Here is a 25,594-nt window from a genome sequence, read left to right as displayed (position 1 = left end):
CTGATCGTTTTTATGTTGAAGAAGCAATGCGTCCAAGTTGATACGGACAATCACGTTTTCTTTTGGGTTCTCCGGGGCAATAACTCCCCAAAGACACCAGCAGTATAGACCAACAGGCTTGCCGGATACCTTTTGACATTTGTAAGCCATGACAAACAATAAGTGACACCAATGAAATGAACTGTTTAATCAGTCTAAAGTTTAAGCCAGCGGACATGATGATGTTAAGAATGTCGGTTCTTGTTTGCATCTGCATCAAATGGGAAACAAAATGAATGTATGGGCAGAGTATTGTGTCGTTATGTAGAAGAAATGACAGTGCTTGTATAATTATGGAAACGACACGATCATTTACAAAGATATGTATTACTATTAATGTTTTGTAGGTATTGACTTTTTCGGACAAATTACTTTATTTCACAAAAGAGAACTACTTGGAAAGTCTGATAATAGTAATGATGTACAAATCTCGCACAGCACATTGTTTCCTCCACATCATTACAAATAGTCAATACCAGGTCATCCAAGGTCCCGTATATCGCACGAGACTTCGCTAGACTTTTACTAACCATGTTTATTTCTTGTAGGTTTTATTTCAGAGGCGCCCACTCTACTATCTCTTCAATCTGCTGATCCCTTGCATGTTCTTGTCGTTGGTGTCGCTGTTGACGTTCTTCCTACCTCCAGAGTCTGGAGAGAAAGTTAGTCTTGGTGTAACGGTGTTACTGTCACTCACCGTCTTCCTGCTGCTGGTGGCGGAGACTATGCCACCCACGAGTACAGTTCCCGTTATAGGTGAGATTGTGTATCAACATCATATCATTGTTCTCTCTCGTTCACATTAAAGGAAAATGATGGTAAAACTTGAAGCATGAAAAGTGTCGTTCTATGACGAACAAGCTTTCTCCTTAAGACGAGCGGAGTATACTATACGACACCAAACCGGCTCTTTTCAAAGTCAACACTTCCTTGAAAGGAGATTTATTTCATGGTCGTACTCGCAAGTTAACTAATATGTATACTTAACTTGTTCCTACACTTCACACCATGCAAAGCTTCAAACGTAACTGACGAACATACAAGTCAAGTATTTTCTTGGTGTTGCTTTTTTCAGGTCAGTACTTTGCCTGCACGATGGTGCTGATCTCAATCTCAATCGGGATGTCTGTAACAGTCCTCAATATGCACCACCGAGGCCCTGACTGCAAACCTGTTCCACCATGGATCAAGAAGTACATACTGAATGGTATCGGTCGTGTACTGCTACCATCAGAGAGCAGTCGCTCCAAACGACGTCCAACCATCGGAGACAGGCTCGCACAGGAGCTCAAATCATGGGAGACAAAGAGCCTAATGGCTGAGGTGACCGGTAACTCTTCCAGATCAAGAGTGGTATCGAATGGATGTAACGTGGAAAACAAAGGCGACGAATCGGAACAAAACAGACAAAATGATTCAGGTGATAACAAGGACTCTCTGCATAGGAATCGCGCCCTCTATCTTGCGTTGCTACGGGAGATGCAAAAGATTACATTCAGCATCGAGGTGGAGGTGAATTCGAGACGGGTGCAGACAGAGTGGAAGAGGGTCGCCATTGTCTTGGACAGGTTCTTCTTTCTTATGTGCTTGATTGGATCAGCCACAACCTTCCTCGTGTTTTTTGTGCAGGTCTAACATTTTGATTATCATGGACTTCACGTCAAAGTGACCAATACTTTCAATACGGGCTCCGGTGACGTACAGATAGCTACACGTATAAAATGCTATACAGTCAGTTCAAACTTCGAACTTTTCAAGACAACTTTCTTATTTATGACAGAAGAATTATCGTTTAGATTTCGATTTCTGGGGAGTAAAAACTACTGCACTTCTACAGTTTTCCTGGCACGGCAGAAAGACAATTATGGATACGTCACGAATACGACACGGATAGATGGATTATTGAAGATCCTGTCATTTCGATTTTAAGGATATTGGTAAATAGTTTCGCGTCATTATTCGGCTTTTTATAAAAGCAACTATTTTGACTCGTTGTGGCGTTTTTGTATATCTATTTATTCATTAAAACAAAGAATACAAAAGTCTAAAGACTTTTCAATTCAAACTGTGCACTAAGCGTACAGTGATTTATTAACACATCTGGAACCAACTGCACACGCGATGATCATGCAATATGCCCAATGATGTATTGTTCACTACACTCAAAACACATGTATATTGTACAAAGACTTTTTCCTCTTTCTAAAAAAGGTATAATAAAAAAAATAAGCAAAAAATTAATAAATTTGCGGTTGTAAAAAAACGTCAGTTCCAGTAATTATAAGGGCGTAGAAGTACAGTTTAGCCTAAAGTTTATGTAAAATGAGTAGCATGACTGTAGGTAGAAAGACCAGTTTATTTTCCTCGGAACGGTAGTATTATACGAAACTTCGTTATTGAGGGTTTGCAAACGTGGTGAAATAAGAACAGACAAGACTTATGTTTGAAACCTACGGTTCTTTTCAAAACCAGATTACATCATATTACCGCAAACTGTACTACAACAGATACATCGTCGCTCTTATTTCATGCTTTGACTCATAAATCACCAAACAGGGTGTTGTCATAACGATGATGACCGGCTATTAGACATTATCGCTACATGATGTTCCCGCAACAATATTATACAGACACCTCGTCGCTCAAATCAGAAAACAGGGTGTGGCCATAGCGATGATACATCTGCTATTTGGGTTATTTAGATTGAATCTAACCCACCAAAACCCTTCCCTCACTTCGAACACAGACACAAACAGATATCAAGTATACAAGTTATTAAAACTTCCACATTATTTGATGATTATGCGACATGAAGTATAAGCATAAACGCGAAAGTAGATAAAAGGTATTATAACCAGTATACGTTATACTAGTTTAGGATACAAATATTAACTCAACGAATTTATGGGATTATTTACTTGTTTCAACTTACCACTACTTTGTTTCATTTGCTTTTTAAGATTGTGATAAAATAAAGCGTTTGATTACTTATTTTGCATGAGCATAGTGTTTTACAGGGCTGGCCCATTTATGTTAACTTTTGCATATTTTAATTAAAAAGCTGCAGCTCTATGACGCCTTGATGAGTCCAGTGCTTTTATGCTTGTATAAATAAATAAATAACGTACAATAATATTACTATATCATTTTGAAAGTTGTGATGGGTGTGTTTCATTGGTATAACGAGGGCGCCCTCTTTGACGTGTTGTATTATTAATTTCAAGCTTTCTTACTTATTAAAGGGTGAATTTTTATTGGTGTTTTTATAAATATATCAAAGGTTGAATGGACTGTTCTAACAAATTGTTAATGGGCTTTCAATTAATGGGAAAGTTTTGCCAAAAGATAAATAACAAACTCATTGTAAATAAAGTATTGGATTCTATGTCTATTTATTTAATTTGGCAATTAGTTTTATCAAATGTGACGCCCCACAACTAAAGAATGGATTTAAGGGAAAGTGAAATGAAGACGAAAACAGTCACCTGGGGTCGGTTTCACAAAACTCTTCCTAACTTATGACTAGTCCTATAGGTAATGCTAAGAGATAGGAATAGTCTGAGTTAAGACGCAATCTTATCTCTTTGTGAGGTCCGACCTTGGAACATCACAGCCTTGATTTCAATATGATGTGATGTTTCTTGCATTCAAAGTTGAGAAGTGCTTACCAAAATGGCCATTTGTTCGAAAACAGCGCCCCACACGATATTTGTGCACTCACCGATGACTGCCTTTGCAAGAAATCAAAATTAATGAGTTTTGGCACGAACTGCCTTTGCTTTGACATGGAGCGCAACATTTGATGGTGTAACTTTTAGGTCTGTTAAGGAAACTTTCATTTACTGATTGTAATTTGTTTATAGTATGAATATTATAACATTACGAATAATAATAATTGGCAAGTGTTCGATTTTAATTACTAATTCTACTTCCTCTCACATCAGGACCTATCCTTTTATATCCTTATGTTTAGGGTTTGTTTTTAACCTCGATATTATCTCAGCTAAGAATACATAAAGTAAACTTGTTTGAATAGTTTCAAAACGTGGAACATGTAATAAGTTGGTCAATTCAAAACGTAACTCTTGAAAAAAATATGAACTAACCAAGGGTACAATACTTATTGAACCAAGGGTGGACTGTCTTATCCTGATCAGTAATATAACGATTGTTTCACTACGAACGACTTTGTTGAAGTTAATTGCATGTATAATAACACTTTAAATAAGTGGATCAGTCTGTCTCGTTTGAATGGTTCCAGCAGAAAAACACGTCGTAAATTATCCCGAATGGTATGTTCTTTCATACTTGTTTTGCGGCACGTTTCCAGATCCATAGAGAGTGAAAGGTTGACTAAATTGGAACGAAAGAGCGCCCTCTGCCATGTTGAGCGCGGAGTAATCCTTACTTTCACGCAGTCATTTAAGCTAACACAGCATTTGCAAGAGTCGAAATGGTTAGAAAGGGCTCCTATAATTGTGTATCCCTTTTTTTCCAATAAAATTCTGAACATGACTTGTGACCTTGGGATGTAATCAAACTTACTCATTGAGACAGAAGAGTTTGGTATGGAATATGAGTTGATAATGTGCAAAATGGGCAGATATTACTTGATAGATGAAGAGAGGGGATGGTTGTACACCATACCCCATGTCGAACATAAAATTGTTATTTTTGGAGGAAGTGGTCCTTTAAGGCACTGGACACTATTGGTATTTTTCTTAAAATAATTGTTAGCATAACAACTTACTTTTTATCGATCAATGGCGTGCTGTTAATAGTAGAAAACATGTTGAGAAACGGCTCCCTCTGAAGTAACATAGTTTTTCGCACACAACTCGTTTGGCAAGGGTGTTTTTTTCTTCCATTATTATCTCGCAACTTCGATGACCAATCGAGTTCAAATTTTCGCAGGTTTGTTATTTTGTGCATAATGTTGAGATACACCAAGTGAGAAGACTGGTCTTGGACAATTACCAATAGTGTCCAGGGTCTTTAATAAAGGATATTGATGTTGTAAAATTGCCAGCAAGGCTGACCATGATGGTAATGAAACTTCAGAATAGTAAGATGAATAAATAATAATGTGATGATATACTTGCTGAGATTGTGTGGATAATATTAAGATGATGGAAACTTGTTGTAAGTGATGGGATAGGGGTTGGGTGATAATGGTGTGGTAGTGTTGCTGCTGGGGAGTTTGTTGATGGTGATGGCGGTGGTTGTGGTGAAGGGGGTGACGATGGTGATGACACAGCGGTGGTTGTGATGTTGGTAGTATTGGTGGTGGTGGTAGCGATGGTGATGGTAGTGGTGATGATGGTGGGTGGTAGGGGTTATGAGGGTGTTGGTGCTGGTGGTGGTGATAGTGGTGATATGGGTGAAGTGATGATGATTTTAGTGGTGGTGGTGGTTGTGTAGAAGTGGTGTTCGGTTGATGGTGTTTGTTTTTGGCGGGAGTGGTACTAGTGCTGTCGCTGGTCGGCTGGTGCTATTGGTTGGACTTGGTGGTAGTGGTAGTGGCGGTGTAGTGGTGGCAATCATGATTTTGTGGTGATGATGATAAGTTCTTTCTGTGTAGAGGACTATGATCATCATGTGATTTCAACAAGGCTTGTGGTAACATGTGAGATATGATTATGACAGTTCATGTGACTATTCATCCAATAAGGTAGAAGATAAGTGTTGAATAGAGCTAGTGGGGGCCTTTATGGCGACAGGTTTTTCAATCACCCTAATAATGTTAAATATGGATAAGTATTATATACTTGTGCTAGTTATGATTGATGGACATGAGACACTGATATATTGACATTGTAATAATTACAGTATTGCGCATTGACTATTAATTTCTGTTGATTCTATTTTGATTATTTCAATATTGTTGAATTTGCAGCGGGAATAAAGAATATTAATTAGGCTTTACCCTTCAAGCGATAGCATTGGTTTACTATGTACTTTCCCCAGATATGTGTAAAACAAATCACAGGCATATTACTAGGGTGAGATTTTAACATGACCTTTAAAATTCTAGGGCAGAATTATTTCCCCATGTTTAATTCATCAATCTATGGGTCGATGTTCCTTACAGTATTTTGAAAAAAATACATACTCAAACCATTTGATTTATTATCATTGTTTGAAACGGTTCGACACAATTTATTTGCCAAATAAACAATTTGCTTAAATTCAACAAGCTTGGATAATCAGTAAATATGTCATGGTGTCACAAAAGCACAATTCTTAACGCCCTTACTTTGTTCAGTTGTGTTCTGGCCAAACACATCCCGGATTTCCTTAACAAAGATATGTATAATCAATCATTATATAAATGTTGTCGTTTTGTTTTGTAGATTAATTAACGAATAAAGACTGAAGTCCAATACAATTAGTTTATTTAAAAGAAAAAATATATATCTCATGCATACTGTCATAGTTTCACAAGCGCCAATAGCAATTATAAAGAGGGTATAGGGGTCGAAACTCTCCAAAGGTATTAACTTTGTTCCATTTTATAAACTGTTTTATAATAATAACCTTCTGTTTTTTATTTGTTTTTATTTTATATAATCTGCCAATCTGGAGTAGTAAGAAATGAAGAACTTGAAGCAAAACCTTTAAGCTTATACCTGGAATACTCGTTAGGTTTTAACCAGTATTGTTTTCATTTGAATGTAGGCGAAAAGAATATTTTCAGTATGCGAAACACAAAAGCGCTGGCATCAAGAAAAATACCAATAAGTTATCATTGTCCCCTTTTATATATAATTTTCAAACAATGTTATATTTTTTTGTCAAAAGAATGGTCAAGTGTCTTTACAAGGATACTTATTATGACACTAAATATTGCCACGATTTATTTGTTATGTTGATATTCTCACAGAAAATGACAACGATATTGTTTGGAAATAACATTGTTTTGATAAATTTGAGCTTCAATTAAAAACAAAAAAAAATTAATTTAGTAGCCTACGTGAATACTATTTATTGTCTTAATTATTACTAATGTTTATGAGTACTGAAATTATATCGTTTTTAATTTTACAACATAACTTCCATTTTGAGGGATTCCTATTGGGTAATGCTCTAGTATATCTATACTACTTCATGCGTTAAAACCCTTTCTATTAATCTAAGAGTACACCCAACAAACAAATCGCCAAGTGTTCAATTATTGTACTGGATCATTAGGAATAATATTTAAAGTAGTATCTTCAGTGTCAATGAGAAATACTATGACTTGTGTTCTTCTGTTTGTACAATAGCCAATCAGACAACTTTGCTAGTGTGTCAAAACATCAAAAAGAAGGGTTCACATTTACCGAATACAATGCTGTCATTAATGAATAAAACTATCCTGATTTATTTTTACTTTGGGGTAAAGTTTCATTGTGTCTTAGTGTGTTACGTAAACTGCTTATCCATTACAATAAACTAAGCTACACTGGTTCTAGATCGGGGGGGGGGGTCTTGATCCCGTTTAGCTCAATTCTGTCGAAGAAACCTGGCGAAGATGACCAAATTATGTTGAATGCCTGTGGATGGGTACTATTGTGAAATGGGTTTGCAATTCAACTATCATAACCCATTGCCCAGCCACAGATCGCCAAACACAAGAACTTTAACCAGAAACCTGCTGGCAAACTTGACTGAGTGTACCTCTGTGTCATCGGTCAAAGCAGCCTCATGCTCTCGCAACTCTCCTATACATAGTTCATTCCCAGTTATTTATTTATTATTCCCTATTACAACTCTATTAATTTTGTTTACTTTATGCGCGTCCTATGTACTGATAAATCCTCATATTGAGTTATTTTTCCAAAAAGAGCATTTGAATAAACGTCACAATGAATAAATGAATAACAAAGTGGTGTTGTGAGAGTACATGAGGGAGACATTCTACCCATACAATAATCTGGAAAGATAAATGCACGTTGAGGGCAAGAAAGAGGGCAAGTTGGACATTTTTCTACCACAATTAGCTGATGATATCATTATGTTGGTCTATGTCCAACCTATAGATGTTATAATGTAATACTTGATGCACAACGGTTTTACACCACGACGAAATCATATTAGTTTTGCGACAACTTTGTCAATGTTTGAAGACTATTTTTTATTGATATTAAACAAGTACATCAATGGAGGAAGCTTTGCCAAATTTAGGGTGAATCACTTATGTATTTAAACATAGTTTTATGTTTCATATTTAGATACAAAACACGAATCTCACAGTTCAAGACTACCGTGTCATGTCATTATCCACCAAGGCAGTGGGCTGGCCAGTTTGCTCAGCAAACTGTTTGTTCGATTTAATGATACTTTCAACTCTTACTCATTGCTTTTAAAACTTTCAACTTTATTACATAATGATAAAGGGTGCAATATTGAATAAAGCAGCTTAAAATATCAATCTAAAAAGAGGCATTCGAATAAAAGACGAATCTGGTATATTGATATAGTCATCGGAAACGTGTTTATTAAATCATGCAAACTTAAAATTGTTGAAATGCAACTTTTCACAAGATCATAACTAATAATTACATGGTTTGACTTTTGGATTCAACGATTCACCAAACACGTTTTGCACACATTCTTGTTTTAATCAACATTTTAAATATTTTTCATCGGCTCTATTTAGAAATGAAACCATTTTCAAAATACAACTAGTATGATCATGAGAGGGCGCTATACAGAACCTGCAAAAAGACACCTTTGACAATGAAACTACCGTGTGTTACAGAAATCTATCTAGTGCTTTATTCGTATTGGTACTGACATTATACTTTACCACTTCAACACTTACGGAAGAACTCATGGTTATATCATAATAAATAACTGTTTTTCAGTTTCCATTCCTACAACTCTAGTCCAATATAGTTTTCGTTAAAACCAACTACTGGAAACCTATGTCATGATGCAAGAAACAACACTATTTAAACGAAATAATTAAGATTCCTTTATAAAATGTAATTTTGTTTGTTTAATGTTTGTAGGATGACAGCCTTTTGTATTCACAAACTTCAAGTGAATATTTCATTACAGTTTTGTTTCTACTATTTCATTTCAGAGCCAATATATTATCAAAATAATTTTGAAAAAACACACAAAAAAATTACAAAAACAACTTGTTGACCTAGCTCACGAGGCTGATTGCATTCGTATCATGACAGGTAACACTAGCAAAACAACAGATAAAATATTGCCAAGTAAGTAAAGAACAAGAAAGGTTCTATCAAGAACACGTGAGACTAAAACCCATTCTCTGTAGTTTCGTTTCTGCTCGGGTGTCAGTTGTTTCTCACCCTGTTTCATATGGGCCAAGGTCTCGTTCATTTTCTTCAATTCTCGCGTGAGAGCTTCGAACTGTTCCCCGTGTCTCTTGGAGTTGTCACTGTCGTTGCTATGATGCGAGTTGGGTACGTAATCCATGTAGAAATTGACTCCATGTGTTTTTGAATGTTCCTTGCTCGGGACGGTAGTAAACTTGGTTCCACCTCCGGACTTCGTCAGAACTTTATGATTGTGACTCTTTTGCTTAAAGGTTTTTCGACGAATATCACGGATTTCTTCCGAAGAGATGCGAACAATTGGAGCAAAAACACCAAGGACAATAGTACGAATGTATCTTGGAACTGGCTGCCCGGTAAGTGCGTGGGTAAAGATGGCCACAACTATGACATTAAGAACCAACGACAAGGATACCAGCAGCATTGTTGCAGCAAAATATTGACCTGACAAGAACAAAGCACCAAACATAGTTTGATATCAGTACACATTTTATTAATTTCTGTTTTGGGTCAACAGCAAATATTGCGTGAAACTAAACGATTAATTTTCAATTTACCTCTAATATTTATCATATTGTGTTCGAAAGTGTTTTCTGCATACTCACCCATAACACACTCATTAATTAGAAAAGGAAATAAAAACATGTACTCATAATGCAGTCAGAATCGGTATTCATTTTAATAAATGTACATCAATGTGCTCATTGGCGTCAATAATCAATTCAGACACAATCTATCGAAAACACTATACACGTGGGCTATAGCATTGATCATCGACCAAAGCGGACCCCAAAAGTCCAGCAAAGGTCGATGATTATTGGTCAATGGTTATTATTCACTTACCGATAACTGGGACCTGATTGGTCGGTGGAATAGACTCAGCAACAATCATCAGAAACACTGTCATCGACAATAGAAACGTGACCCCAAGATTGACCTTTCCTTGTGACGTAGGTGGCAGCAGAAAAGCGAGCGCCGCCATGAGGCAAATCAGACACGATGGCATCATAAGATTAAAGACGTAGAACTCTGAACGTCTTGAGAACTTGATGGTGAAGGTTGTATCTGTAAAGGGGACCCCTGGATCGTCTGGGTAATATACAAGGTTATCTACGGTACTGATGCCTGTCATGTCCCATTCACCATTACTCATGAACACTGACTGGCTACCTGATGAGAGAATCAAGGCAACAAAACAGAAATGAATACACTGCTAAAACGGCTAAGTTAATCATATAAAAAAAATATATATATAATATTTATTTATTTATTTATTTATTTATTTAAAAATATTTATACAGGATACAACAATCAGCACAAGAGCTGTTTTACATTATCGTACTTTGTTGTTAAAAAAAAAGGAGAACAAAAGAAGAAAAAACATTAATTTCAGTCTGCAGTCTTTTTATCATATTAAGTATAAGCAAAGCTCACAAACCATCCATCTACTTATTGAGGTTGCAAACTGCTTGTTTGTTCCAATACTGCCACTATCGACAAACAACAACCCTTCGTTAAAATGTTTTTGTCCCACATAAGGCGAACTGTGTATAAACTTTTTGTGATAGCGCCCCTGTTTGACACATCCTCCTTTAGCACATGTTAATTTGCAATAAAGGGGTACAGTGTCTCCGGCGGACAGATTTCCCTGTGACACTGTGTCTGTATTACGGGATACGGCTTGATCGCCACAATAAACGGAGCTCATCTTAGCAACAGTCCGGTTCACTCTATAGAGTGTGCGCCCTCTATCGACAGCACTACTAAGAAAGAAACGTGTATACACAAATTGAGTTATTATTACCGTGTCCCTCCATGATTATCTCTTTGCCATTGTGTTGCCATGGACCAAACTTCATATCGCAGTGCTGATGGTCGAATGGGAAGTAGCGAACATCGAGCAGGCAGTACCCTTTGAAGTTGACCGGGGCTGCCCACATGATTCCCCCATTAGAGAAGATCTTGACCACTGGACCGACAAGAAAGTTTCTCGTTTGCAGCTCGGCACTAATTGAAAAAAAAACCCAAAAAACATTGTGATTAATTTAAGTGTTAATAAATGTTTTAATTTTTTTAAGATATATCCTTTGAAATGTGTTCAGGAAGCAATATAAGGGTCACTGCCTCTTAGGTAAATCAGTTGACATTCCCAACCCTTGTTTCCGATCGATCTTCCCCACGTCGCCCACCGTAAACATCCACCTGATCATCTGCCACAAGCAATCGACAAAGATCCCGTCTCCATTCCCAGCAAGGACCACACTAGAATGCCCTACGGATGGACAAGGCATTAACAATTGACCCGTCGATTTCTTGGGCTGGGTCTCCCCTGAAAACCAGCCATGGGGACGTAGAGTCATGGACCCTTGACCAATGACAGTTGATTGATTAAGTCATTCTAATGAACATGTTTGTTCATGAATATTCATGAGATATTCTCAAGTCATGACCAATCACATTGATGTAAGTCTTCGCTAGTAGGTGATGGTCATTGATTACAATGTGCCTATCTATCAATGTTGTTTTGATTTCCTCAGATGTTTATTCATTCATTTCATTCATTCATTTTTATTAAACAACCAACTGGCAGCAAAAATCTGAATTATGTGTCATTACAAAGTAAACAAATCGTTAACATTAATGCAATTTATATTGACAATCACCGCCTGTGTAAGAATCCAATTTATTAAAATATCTCGCCATTACTTCGGAAACAGTGCGCTTATTCACTGTCAATATGTATTTAAATGTTGCCGATCAGGTACTACTATATCTTAAGCGGTTAATGGGCGCTTCTGCCCTTGACTGCTACGTTAAGGCATCAAAGTATATAAATAAAGATTAATAGACTATTGGAATGACAGATGTCTTGCACAGCTTGGTGCAAGTAAAGTTAAATACAATGTGTCAGATGCATTTTAATTGCTGTTTCATTTGAGTCCCAATCGTAGTGACCAATATTAAACTTGACATGAGAGTTTCGAGTTTGTGTAGGGAAACACAACTGGGTGCTATTTTCGAGTTTGTGTAGGAGTCAGTATCGATACCAACAACTGGGTGCCATTTTCGAGTTTGTGTAGGAGCCAGTATCGATACAAACAACTGGGTGCCATTTTCACCGCTGCTGTTTATAACTGGATGAGACGTTAATCCTGTTAATAGAAGATCAGTCATATAGTTGCTTTAAAGATCCCTAAGAAGTCGGCCGGTGGGGTTAGTCGCTATTAGTATAGATCTGCAGATAAAAGATTATGGCAGTTTTATATGATTAAATGTCTTGAAGGGAGACAAGTAATTTAATACAAAATTAATGCCCTGTGCATTTCAAATGGAGTCTTTATATTGCTCCCTATCCATGTGTCACACCGTACGTCGGAAGTGAATGTGTAGTTGAGAATCTTTCCTGTTTCGTCATTGATGTAAAGTAGTTATGATACCTCCGTGTATACAGGAGCTATACATCTGATACAAAACGGTGTTTGTATCTGGTATATTAACCTTCTATCAAGCTTCTACAATGTTCAACTTTACGATATATAGAAGGATTAGCGGTAACACCATGTGATGACTATCTCTAAATGAGTTGGGATGGTTCTGAAAAGAACCGTTGGTCTCAACTCGACGTTTCGATTAGTATGCTCTGATCGTCAGCTTGACTTAGTAATAAAGCCAGAACCCCAACGTGGCAGGTGAGCACGGCAATCTTTTGAAATGCCAACCCTAATGTTCTTTTAAACCGTTTTAAGGGTTGAGTGGATGTTTTTTTACCTGAAAAAAAACAGCCTACAAAACTTTGATGATTATACTCTTATCTTTTAGACTGGAAGGTTGGCAAACATCTCACGGCAGTAAAGTCTTCACCAACCTGCATTATTCACCTGTGAATGTATGGTAATAATCTGTATAATTATCACTTTTAAAATGACTACGATTTACAAACTAATTAGGGCTTTAAGTATTTTTCCTTAGTTTGTAAATTGTAGTCATTAAATTAGCCAGACTACTCCATAATTTCACAGATAAATAATGGATGTGGGTAGAAAGCACTCTGCCGTGAAATGACATTTAAAGGATTCGGGTACTTTTTCAAAATGTCCATAGATTTACATTAAACTTACAGGGTTTGAAGATAATGATAGTGGAAAGCTTCCCTTCAAATATTAGTTACTGAGGCGCTGTAGTTTTTGAGAAATGAGTAAAACATTGTCATGAAAATACGTTTGTTAATGTTAAAAAAATAATTTTCGCTCATGAGACAACATCTATTTTCATGACATTGTTTTACTCATTTCCCAAAAACTACAGCACCTCAGCACGTAATATTTTCAGGGAAGCTTTTTACTATCATTATCTTCGAACTGTGTAAGTTTAGTGTAAATCTGTGGAAATTGTGTTTTTTGTCCTACAAAAAGTACATACACCCTTTCAAACAAGTTTGGAACAAAAATTTAATAGTTAGTTTTTAAAGGTGCTGTTTTTTTGGTGATCTGAGAATGATTCTACGCATCTTTAGTGTGAAGTTTTATTTTAAAGTAAGGTAGGCCCTACCCGGATTTTGAAGACGGTGGGTTATAACGAATTTAAAATCCCATTATCTTTTTTAGAGGTCCGTGAAATAGGTCGAACATTATTATATTAAAACAACTTAAATTAAATTGGCCTTTTTTGAATAAATCTCTCAACTTTAGTGTTTGGATGCATTAAGGTACATCGGCGTTTATACAGACGCTTTATATTCCACTTGCATGCACAACCTCATTTTACACTTCCTTAGGTTTCGTCAAATTCACGGACCACTGAAAAATAGAATAAGAACTGAACAAAACTTTGTACCAGAAATAGGTTGATTATTCGGCATGCCGTCAGAACTTCAACTGGGAGTGGATTTGATCGAAATATAGTTCTATTGGAGTATAACCTGACAGTGTTTGTCGGTACAGCTTACGCAATTGCCCGCGATGTTCCACTCTCCTCAGAGACTTCGGATTATTTTGCCAAAGTCAAAATCACCAGATTTGGCTTTAGCTCGAGCTGCATCTGCGGCTGAAATAATATCCAAAGAGTCTTAGGATGAGGAAATGAGCACCAGTAATGGTCGGTTTGTTTATAACCTTGCAGAAAAGAACATCATATTTTAAGACGCCTGGTTTGAGCAACCAGTAATGGTCGGTTTGTTTAAACCATGTAGAAAAGATAATCATATCCAAAGACGCACCAGTAAAGGCCGGTTTGTTTATAACCATGCAGAAAAGAAAATAATGTCAAAGACGCCTGGTTTGAGCAACCAGTAATGGTCGGTTTGTTTATACCCATGCCATGAAAAAAAGGGAACATACTATCCAAAGACGATTTAGTTTGAGCCCCAGAAGTGGTCTGTTTCTTATCTTCTTCTTTCTCTGTGATCTATGGACCAAGGTAAACGTCTTTCTTCAAAACTGAGAAATCTCACGAAAAATCGGGAAAATGCTTCTCCTTGGCAGTAAAATAACGCAAGACAGTTCTCTAGAGAAGAAACTCTACCTGGCCCAATTTTATAGAGCTGCTAAGCACAACAATTTTTCCCTTGATAAAAACAGGAATGCCAACCAAATATCCTCGTGATTTTCAGGACAAGCAAGCAACAAATGGAAAATTGGTTGGTAATCCTGTTGTTATCAAGGAAGAAATTTCATGCTAAGCAAATTTTTGAGCCTAGCAGCTCTAAGAAATTAGACCCTGGCAAGTAGACATAAACATGGTGTTTACCGCAATACATTGATACATTACCATGCAATGCCTAAAATCACATTTGTTTCTTTTAACCAAGCAGACAAAAACCATATGGACTTGAAAGGGATATTACAACAACATGACTCTCCAATTATTATTGGAGGTAGACACCAATGGTGGTCCTTTCAATATAACTCCTGTAGCGAAAGTGATACTTAGCGAGTCAAGCATCAAGTCAATTATATCCAACTACACCTCAACTGTTTCCAGTCTGATGGTTCTCAATCAAGACACCACTGAAGGGAAACACAAACCATTTTGGGGCTCATTTTACCGTCATCGGTGAACTTGTACGTTTTGCCCAAGTTGTCATGATCCAATGAGGAATAATAAAATAGTGACGCTTCAGACACACACAGTGGGCAATACTACAGATGAGTTCCTCTGCATTGCCTTCGGCAATATCTGCGTCATTGCTCGCCAAGATGGGGAGGCATGAACGGTTAGTATAGAGGTCAATGGTCTTCTTCAGGAGGAGGGGGTAGACTTAGATCCTGAGCTTGGTTTTGAGCAGCCAATCCTGACTCGATGTGGGAACATGGGTCAAACCTTGGGGTTCCACTGGTGGTTGATGGAGGGGGCACTTCCTAATGATGTGATTCTCTGTTTTCCAGTAAGCGGTTTAGCTTCACCTATGCATGCCGAATGAGGTCTGGGTCAGGAGTGTATACAGCTTGGGCATGAGGCTCTTTCAGGGGCTATGATGACTGGTGCTATTGTTGCGACCATGTGGCAGTCCGTTAGGCATGGGGGTATTGGTGCACTGTCTTTGTGTGTGCCTGTGGGAGTGGCACCTCTGCCTCTGGTGCCACTGTTGTGACGATGTGTGACAGTCAATTTGGGTATGAGGTATTGGTGCACTGTCTTTGTGTGTGCCTGTGGGAGTGGTACCTCTGCCTCTGGTGCCACTGTTGTGACGATTTGTGGCAGTCAATTTGGGCATGAGGTGTTAGTGTTGGAAGTGCTAGTTTAGCCTCTGTTGTTGCGAATTGTCGCTTTGATTTGGGTCAGGGTTGTCTAATATCTTAAGCGATGACCTAGGGAGCAGGTGCTCTCGGTGAAAACTGCTCCACGTTGTTGGTTGCAACATCACCCATGGTTAAGTTACAGACACGTCTCCATTTTGAGGCTCTCATAGTTGCTTGTGTTGGCTGACCATGGGTGCCAGGTCAAGGCAGAGGTGTGTATGTGAGGAGACGCTGGCTCCTTCTATGTCCCGTACCTTTGTCTGCGCAATGGTGATCGCAGGCCTACCATGTGTCAAGATTTACACCAAGGGATGTGGAGGTGACTAGAAAGTCAGTCGCTGCCGTTGACCTGTACGTCCCGCTCTCGTTTGGCCTCTCTGTTGGTCAGCTGGACTGCTGCTGATATTATATGCACCTCGGTCAGCTTTAGGCTCCAGTTCGTCAAGCAAGCTGACAAGGTATCCATGTCCAGGCTGGGGGTTCTCCCAATGACTTCACAGTGCTTGTGGGCCACCAGAATACCCAAGTCATCGGCGTAACCATACTTGAGTTGGTCTTCTCAAACGTAAAGCTTTTCATACTTTGGTGGGTGTGTTTTTTTTACAGGAAAAGTCAATGGGATAGTTTTCGTTTTATTTTGGCTTTATCACTTTTTACATCCATAAAGTTTGTTCAGTTGGTCCCAAACTACACTAAATACTTTTAAGAAGGTATAGTCAATTCCTCTTCCTAAGGCCGCCAAACTTTGTGTATTTTCCTTTGAAAGCAAATTAAGAGTTCTCGGGTAAAGATGTTTTTGCCATTCGCTTGTAAGCAAGAGCAAAATAACATATCACACACAATTTACTTGAGAGCCTTGATGAGATGCAAAGGTTCCCAGCCAACTCCTTAGGTGCGGCCATGTGTCATAAACAGCTGGTGCGTCTGAATGCGTTACGGGAATTAGTTAAGGAAACATTGCAGTCATCTACCTACCACAAAGACGACAATACATAATTTTAGGTTGTGATGCTCTTTGAACATTTCAATTTGGAATGCTGTAGTGACCGAAATCCCCGAAACAACCTATTGAATACGCTTACCATTTTGTTTGCATAACCCTTGAAAATTCAGTTGGAAATTATTTGCAAGTTATTGATAAAAAACTGTTTACCTGAATTTTAAGTTGGGAGGGACAGTTTTGTCTATGCACGGAAAATCATTAGAATTCGATCGCTCGACTTGTTTTGACAGCACTTGTCAAGTTCATTGACCTTGTATTGATCAAGTGGTTCTTTTGGGGTTTGATTTGAGAAACACAAATTGTGTTTTTATGATAAATGTCAAGGACCAGAATCCTGACAAGTATTGATAACAAATAATGATTGACAACTGGTTTTCTTCATATATCCTTGTTTCTATGGATGAGGGAAGAGCAGAATCGTTTAAACCCTCGAGTTTCCATGAAGCGTAGTCAATAGCTTGAAGAAACATGGCAACCTCTTTGTGCAGGTCTGTTTTATTTTTTATTTTTTTAGAATGCTTGTCGATATAGACTTGCCGAGCAACTGAAATAAGGCGACATTCAAAATATATCTTCTTTTTATAATCAGCATGATTGAACATGATAACACTGGTATGCTGGTATCGACTTTATATTTGACCCCCCCCTCCCCCTTCCCCTTCCTCAGCAAAACATCTATATTGTAAACCCTTACTCCATTATGCAAATAAGAACGAGTTAAAGTATCTTGGTAACAGCAAAGAGGCAGTAATTCGAGCAGATAATACTCTTACAAGTACAAGGACCCAATTGAATATCTGTTCTTCCCGTCAGTTAAATACAGATTCTTACGGACGCAAAGATGGTCGACTTTGCTCAGGCATCACGGACTGAAGCAAGCTTTTCATTGTCAGTGTAAAACGTATAACCTTGATAGAAAAGAGACTTCTGTCAAGAAAGTGAGTTGTTGGATGGATTTGTCTTAGGCATGTTATATATAGAGTGTTTTTAATATATTTGTTTGTATTTGAACATTCAGTTTAACGGTAGGTATTTAAAGCGATTGCAACCCTCGTTTCGTCGTTACTGGACTAGATATCTGAGTAGGTAAATGTGGCTCTTAAAAGTACAATCAGTCAACGCCAAAGTTTTACTCTTTGATAAAATAATGAGCCTGTTGGAATGAAACCAAACATATCAATTGCAGCAGAGACCTTGTGGTTGTACTTTATGGCTTAAAATAATCCACTCCTTTGCACTTGAAGGAAACAATATTCAAGATGAAAGAGATTAACCTAACAGACAAGACGGTAAAAATGAATTTCACACCATAAACTGTTGATGAAGTAAACAGCTAATGGTTGACAATCGCACGAGCAAGTACCAGACGGTGCAAATGACAACAATCTTGAAGTGTGCTGGTATTTGCTGCTGTTTTTGTAAATGTTTACAAACAAAATAGTAATTGTTTGTGAGTTAGTTCTGACAAGAACAACATCTGGCAAGTTAAGATACACACATGGTGTAACGTCCAACCAAATATACAGTGATACACCACCAATTATTAATAAAAATACAAGGTTATGATTTTCTCACTTGTTATAAAAGTAGATATCAGGAAGCCATATTTCGTGCGAGGGGATTTTGAACACATAGACTCCACCATAGTCGTCAGGATCCCATGTCAAGTAATCATCCGTCCAAGTCTGTACAGAGAAGAGAACATTTCTTAAGGGTGTATACTGCTTTTTAATAATCATAGACTATACAAAGGTTTACTTTGGTTGCAACTGCATTATTAAAGGCACTGGATACATTTAGTAACTGTAAAAGACATGGCAGCCGATTTCACGAAACGCTGGGATTAATCCTAACTCGAGTTAGGACGAGTAACCCGTCTTAACTCGAGTTAGGACGAGTAACCCGTCTTAACTCGAGTTAGGACGAGTAACCCGTCTTAACTCGAGTTAGGACGAGTAACCCGTCTTAACTTGGGATGGGTTCAATGCGTCCTACGTATTTGGATACGGAACTGAACCCGTCCTAAGATTAATCCTAAGTTAGGAAGAGTTTGGTGAAATCGACGGCAGTATCCTCACTTGTTGTCCCCCAAATTATGCATATTGTAACAAATCGGTGACAATTAGGACTTAATTGGTCATCAAACTTGTGTGATTTTACTCAAAGTTTTAGGTGCGACAAAAAAGCTTAAGGCCCGAAGTCTTTTAATATTTGAGTGAGAAAATACCTCTAACTCAAAAACTAGGTTTCTTTAGAGGGAGCCGTTTCTCGCAATTTTGTATACTATTAACAGTTATCCATTTACCAAGTAAGTTTGTTTTCTTCTAACAATTATTTTGAGTAATCACCAATAGCGTCCAATGCCTGTAACCATTACGCATTCTGAAAATAATATTAAATTTTAAAATCAAAAAGCAAAATGTTTTTAACACCAAGTTCGCTTCCTCAGACATTCTTAAGTATGATAATAATAACACTCATGTGTTTAGCAGATTTGACATTTTGAGAGTACAATCTCCTGAACTGGTCCCGCCACATTGTGACTTCTCTGCCAATATTCAACCATGACCTTATGATATTATCAATTTTACTGACAAAGTACTAAGTGCGTCAATATTGGCAGTGCGAGATATTTCCAGCATTTCGGAAATCGTATCAATTCAACTGTACATTACTCAAGGACGGTAGCACGGATCCCTACAGCGAGTATTATCATTCAAATATTTCTGTATGGGAAGATTTTGTATCGTATATCAAACATATTGACTCGGTATGAGGAGAAATTGTGTATCGCTACTTACCAATGTCAACCATATGGAACTGCTTAGAGTCTGTTCCCTTTCATTCTGTAGACGAAAGTAACAACATTTTGTTAGACAAGACCTAAACAAGTTTTACAACTCGAAGATATTTTACATGTTTGAATATCTGTTGTTATTATTTTTCGAATAGTATACATCAACACTTTCTAGACCGAGAACTGTGTAATGTACGACAACCATTAACTATATATACTTGTGTAAACTGACTTGACCTTTATTGCTATGCATTTCGTTTTATAATTGTGTTCAAAAAGCATTGTTATTCTTATAAATTAAAATGGACTTTTGATGAATTTACTTTTCAGTTTTTGCATTTCAGACACAAATTCTCACCACGAGAACAATATCAGCACCGAATAATGAAAATAATAACAACATTCATACAAATTGTACCGTATTTTATGTTTCACAATCGGGTTTTTCCGCTAGACTTGCCTGTTGCCAGGATCAGCCCTTAGCGACAGTGGTTTTTGTTTTACTGACATTCCAGGTTTTTACTGCCACTTTCACAATCGCGTTTTATCTCCCAATAAAGCTTACCGGCTTGCATTGCGCCCATTAAACTTAAAAGCTTTTTCCAACAGCCAGTTTTACAAATTTAGATAATGAATAAGTTAGGCAATGCTAACTGAGATGACGATCACGTGTGCTACTTTCTGTATGAACAGTTTACATTTTTTTTAGGGTTTGCTGATGCATTTATTCAACCATTGCTAATTATAAAAAATGTCTGTAGGTGAGAATGTTGTAGTTAAATAATGCACATATTTCAGGCATACGCCTTCATGCAGCTATCCACATGTTTTGAAAACTTCTTTAGTATTTGCATCTGTTTTCAATTTTTCCCAGCTTACGAAAATTCAAGATATAAAAACATCGGCCTTAACGTTTTAACAAACAAACCTGTAAAATTTTGAGCTCGATTGGTCGTCAAAGTTGCGAAATAGTAATGAAAGAAAAAAACACCCTTGTTACCCGAAGTTGTGTGCTTGGAGATGCTTGATTTCGAGACCTCAAATTCTAACTTTGAGATTTCGAAATCAAATTCGTGGGAAATGACTTTTTTCGAAAACTAATTTACTTCAGAGGGAGCCGTTTCTCACAATGTTTTATACCATCAACAGCTCCCCATTATTCTTTACCAAATAAGGTTTTATGCTAATAATTATTTTGAGTAATTACCAATAGTGTCCACTACCTTTAACAGACACAAAGATAAGATTTACTTAGAGGGCATTCACTTAGTCCGAAAAAAAAATCACTAACTGCGCCAAATATTTAGGTCCAAGAACACGTATTGAGTTTCAATCAGCACCAAAGGGCTCGAGTTTCAAATGACACTGGCAATGTCATTACCATTGTGACACCTAGACGCTCTATAATAAGCTTCTGGATGGTCTAGCTCGGTTTCTTATTATCTTTCTTATTTATTTGTTCAATATCATCCGAATCTCTGATATGGATTAGGATAGAAAGCTATCGATCATGGTGTTTGAAATGACCCAATGTTAACCCAATGTTATCGATCGAGTTGGTGGTGAATATTATCTTGACGTCTACTGACTTGAGGATTCGAACCAGTTTTGCTGAACCAACTAAAAATAGTGTCCTTGCTGCGACGCAGTTGCATTTAGAAAATGAATGGTCACTGAACCGTTAAAATCGGGGTCCAAATTTTATGAAAACTGTAAGTACCCAAACTTGCTAAGTACACAAGAGTATTGCTTGGCAGAAACAGATTACCAGCCACATTTACACTAAGAGTGCATTAATGTCGTTGGTGCACCACTCATTGTTTGCGTATCAAAGACATTTACCAAGCAGTATTTTCTGCTTAACAGCTTCATAAAATTGGGCCCAGTTGAAATTACTCGAGGTGTTCACCTCAATTAGTGAAATAATTATTTTCCATGATAGGTTTGCCTGGTTACCCTTTGCAGTTAATAGAACACAAACTGATGGTGCGGCAAATCATGTGCATTCACTGTATCTCATCATTTTTTAGTGGGTGAGATTTTTGATGCCTAGTAGTCAACCGATATGAAGGGTGGGCAAACTTTAAAGGAGAAACTTTAACTTGGTGATTAATACTTGGGGTATACAGATTAGGATGGGACCCATCCCCTCGCTGTTTTCGTATTATTCGAACGAACTGGGGCAGCCCAGGGTCGACCCAGGGAAGCTAAACGAACGCACCCAATATTACAGTCAAGTCAAGTCAACAACTTACCATATCAAGAACATGCGCAAAGAAGACTTCGAATCTGATGATAAGTGGCATGGATGCATTCTTGACTGGTCGAACTAACTTGTTATATTCACCAAACAAATTCGAGATCAAATTGGATACATTCTGATCTGCCGCAGACACTGAAAGACAAAAGGATGGTCAATTAATATTCAAATTCACAGACCATACTTGTAACTGCGAATGGTTACAAGTATGACAAATTCAAAGCTTGACCAACCGAACAGCAGACTACAATCGTCTCACTTCGCGTTGCCCCAACATGGTACGACACCCTGACGTCGCAACAACAATTGAAACTGTTCGTTCTTTCTTTCACTTACGTCTCTATGCCTTAAAATTAACTTGAAAAACAGATGGAAAAACTTTGCCATCATCATACACAGAAGTTTGTATTGAGATACATATTTAAACTAGGCCTATCTAGAAAGAGCATGGCTTCAAAAAATACAAACTATATGCAATGTTGTTTAGGGTATAATCTTTAAGGGTTGTTGGCAATCCTTTAACTCTCACTTACCAAAAGCAAAAATCGGTCTACATTCTTCAAAAACAAGTCAACTTTAACCTTAAAAACCTCTATTAAAGAATTTCAAACGGATTGTTTACCTAAATATACCTCTATATGATATTCTTTTATAGAACTTATGCGAAGAAACAGACAATGAAATAGCGAATGCGTATAGCTTATTTGCGACCATGACATTTAACAGGAAGAAAGTGCGTGGGTTTCAATCCACCTTTGGTACCATAATTATTGCTACTCCTTTCCGATAGCATCATCAGTTTACTTCACACCATTACGTATCACAGTCTGTGCTTATATTCCACTCATCAATTCTTAATATGTATCATAGGGGCATTAAAGTATGTTAATGTTCAAACATGTTATATCGTAACTTATCAAATATTTTGAGAAATTAGAAGCAGCATGTGACTCTACGTGTATGTAAACTGATTCCAATTAAAGGCAGTGGACACTATTGGTAATTACTCAAAATAATTATTGGCATTTAACCTTACTTGGTGACAAGGAATGGGGAGAGGTTGATAGTATAAAACATTGCGAGAAATGGCTCCCTCTAAAGTGCCATAGTTTTCGAGAAAGAAGTAATTTTCCATGAATTTGATTTCGAGACCTCAAGTTTAGAACTTGAGGTCTCGAAATCAACGCACACAACTTCGTGTTGCAATGGTTATTTTTCGTTCATTATTATCTCCCAAGTTCGATGACCGATTGAGCTTAAATTTTCACAGGTTTGTTATTTTATGCATATGTTGAGCTACACCAACTGTGAAGGCTAGTCTTTGACAATTACCAATAGTGTCCACTGCCTTTAAGCAGATACCGAGAAGTGGCACTGTGCACCACGGTTGTATGACAGGTGGAGAGTAACGAGCTCAGATGTAAAATACTTCAAAGTATATAACGGATTTTAAAAAGTACACCATTGGGTACAACCTGGACAAAATGTCAAAGTTATTAGTCCGTGATATTAGCAGTGATCCTTATAGAAGGACAATTTATTTGTGAACTTCTTTTTGAGTCTGCATGTGATGGGAAAGGTAAAAAAAATTTCTCCGCATAACAACGAGTTGATTTATCGTAATGTGTACTAAGAGAGTACGGAAGTCAGTAAATATACAATACGTCCTTCATTAACTACAACTACAATATACCTTTTCTTAATGAAATTGTATAATATCGGTGGGCAAATTTCTAAAAAGTAATAATTTTGTCAGGGTTTTCTGAAAACTGTGTAACGCTATAGTTATTATGTGTGCCTAATTGAAAAATTAGGCCGATAGTAAACAGTGCCCTAGGAGAAACCCATTTCAATTTGCAGTACCGAGTCAGGTAACCAGATTTAACGACATTAAAAATGGCACGCTCAATTTCTTATCATAACATTTAATATTGTTTATAAAGATATAAATTTAATCTCTTGAGAGGGTTTGAGTTCAACTTCACTTCACGTGATGTTTTTACAAGCCTACTTCCTACGTCACTCTTGGGTTGAATTATTATGTGCACACACCAAGAGAAATTGGTGTGGGAAAACGCAATTGATTCCTCGCCATGCGTTGAACGAGTACAGTTTCGATTGGCTCCCCTACTGAATTTGATTTGAACAAAAAATTTGCAGTACTCTCATGATGTCGTTCGTATATTCAGATCAGTGAGCTCATTTATTTTGAAGGCTTTTAAATACTCTCGAAAGTGTTTGAACATTCTTTTTTTGCCAAGAGTCAAGTCGTTTACATCTAGTTTAAAAACACTGTACACCATTGGTAGTTGTCAAAGACCAGTCTTCTGACTTGGTGGATCTCAACATATGCATATAATAACAAACCTAGAAAATTTAGGCCTTAACTGGTAGTCGAAGTTGCGAGATAATAATGAAAGAAAAAACACCCTTGTCACACGAAGTTGTGTGCTTTCAAATGATTGATTTCGACACCAAATTCGTGGAAAATTATTCATTTCTCAAAAGCTACGTTACTTCAGAGTGAGCTGTTTCTCACAGTCTTTTATACTATTAACATCTCCCCATTACTCGTTTACCAAGTAAGGTTTTATGCTAATAATTATTTTGAGTAATTACCAATAGTGTCCACTGCATTTAATGCATCCCTAAATGAATAACTGTTGTGGCTGTGTTTCAACAACTAAAAACTGCTTACTATAGACTAGCAGCTACCTTGCCACTTTAATGGGGCAACAATCAAGCAGCGACACAAATCAGCAAATTAAGTTATTTCGTTTAACAGGAACATAGGTTTGGAAATTCTTAACTGTTTTACTTATGCTCTAAATGTTTTTTTTGCCATTTGTATTTGACTTAAAAGCACTTATGAACTATAAATATCGATGATCATCGTACTGCCTCTGCCTGCCTTGTGCCTCCCGTCTTCCTCAGTATTCTTGTTTGTGCTTGTGGGTTTTTTTGGGGGGTTTTCTTTTACTGCTTTGTCAAGCAGTGTACACCATTATTACTCAGCATTGATGCATTGGCACTTTCAGAATACTAAACAAGACCATTAAGATGTCGTCCAAGTGTTTCCGATTCCCACATTGGGATGATTGATATTTTTTAGAGTGATCATCAACAGTAAATGCAAACAAACTCCCTGCCGCAATCTCCGATCAGTAAAAGGGCACAAGAAAATAAGAAGAAAAACAATTTTAGATTTCTTTCTTTCTAGAACAATAGAGCAGAAGCCGGACATTGCATTTAAGCTGTAGGTAAAACCAGTATCTTGTATATATTATTAAAAAAAGTAGATCAATATACAGTCCGTTATTTGAGAACGTCAGAGGTTTTTGCTTACGCATGGTTGGCCACAAATGGCGTCAAATTGCGTCCATTTGTGGAATGGATCACTTGGAATAGGGGCGTCTCGTACAGACCTCACTATTTTATTTATACATTTTTTCTACAGAGTTACTCATG

At 37.4% G+C, this 25,594-nt stretch overlaps 2 protein-coding genes across 3 annotated transcripts in view; one reads left to right on the top strand and one right to left on the bottom strand.

Moving 5' to 3' along the window:
* LOC117295061 (neuronal acetylcholine receptor subunit beta-2-like) overlaps positions 1–2,677 on the top strand; it is a 44,757-nt gene extending 42,080 nt beyond the window's left edge. For both annotated transcript variants that reach the window (XM_033777635.1, XM_033777634.1), the window contains 2 exons: positions 588–795; positions 1,115–2,677. In XM_033777635.1, coding sequence (XP_033633526.1) covers positions 588–795; positions 1,115–1,674 — 768 coding nt within the window. In that variant the 3' untranslated portion in view covers positions 1,675–2,677. The remainder of the gene's footprint in view (positions 1–587; positions 796–1,114) is intronic.
* Positions 2,678–5,997: 3,320 nt separating this feature from the next.
* LOC117294623 (neuronal acetylcholine receptor subunit alpha-10-like) overlaps positions 5,998–25,594 on the bottom strand; it is a 32,087-nt gene continuing 12,490 nt past the window's right edge. The window contains exons 2-7 of the mRNA XM_033777117.1: positions 22,122–22,261; positions 19,871–19,915; positions 18,645–18,754; positions 11,134–11,336; positions 10,173–10,499; positions 5,998–9,773 (exon numbers count right to left, since the gene is read on the bottom strand). Of these exons, the coding sequence (XP_033633008.1) occupies positions 9,181–9,773; positions 10,173–10,499; positions 11,134–11,336; positions 18,645–18,754; positions 19,871–19,915; positions 22,122–22,261 (1,418 nt within the window). The 3' untranslated portion in view covers positions 5,998–9,180. The remainder of the gene's footprint in view (positions 9,774–10,172; positions 10,500–11,133; positions 11,337–18,644; positions 18,755–19,870; positions 19,916–22,121; positions 22,262–25,594) is intronic.

The sequence above is a fragment of the Asterias rubens genome, chromosome 9 (assembly GCF_902459465.1).
Source record: "Asterias rubens chromosome 9, eAstRub1.3, whole genome shotgun sequence".
Taxonomy (NCBI): Eukaryota; Metazoa; Echinodermata; class Asteroidea; order Forcipulatida; family Asteriidae; genus Asterias; species Asterias rubens.
Note: the sequence above shows the minus strand (reverse complement) of the source record. Positions and strands in the feature narration are given on the sequence as shown.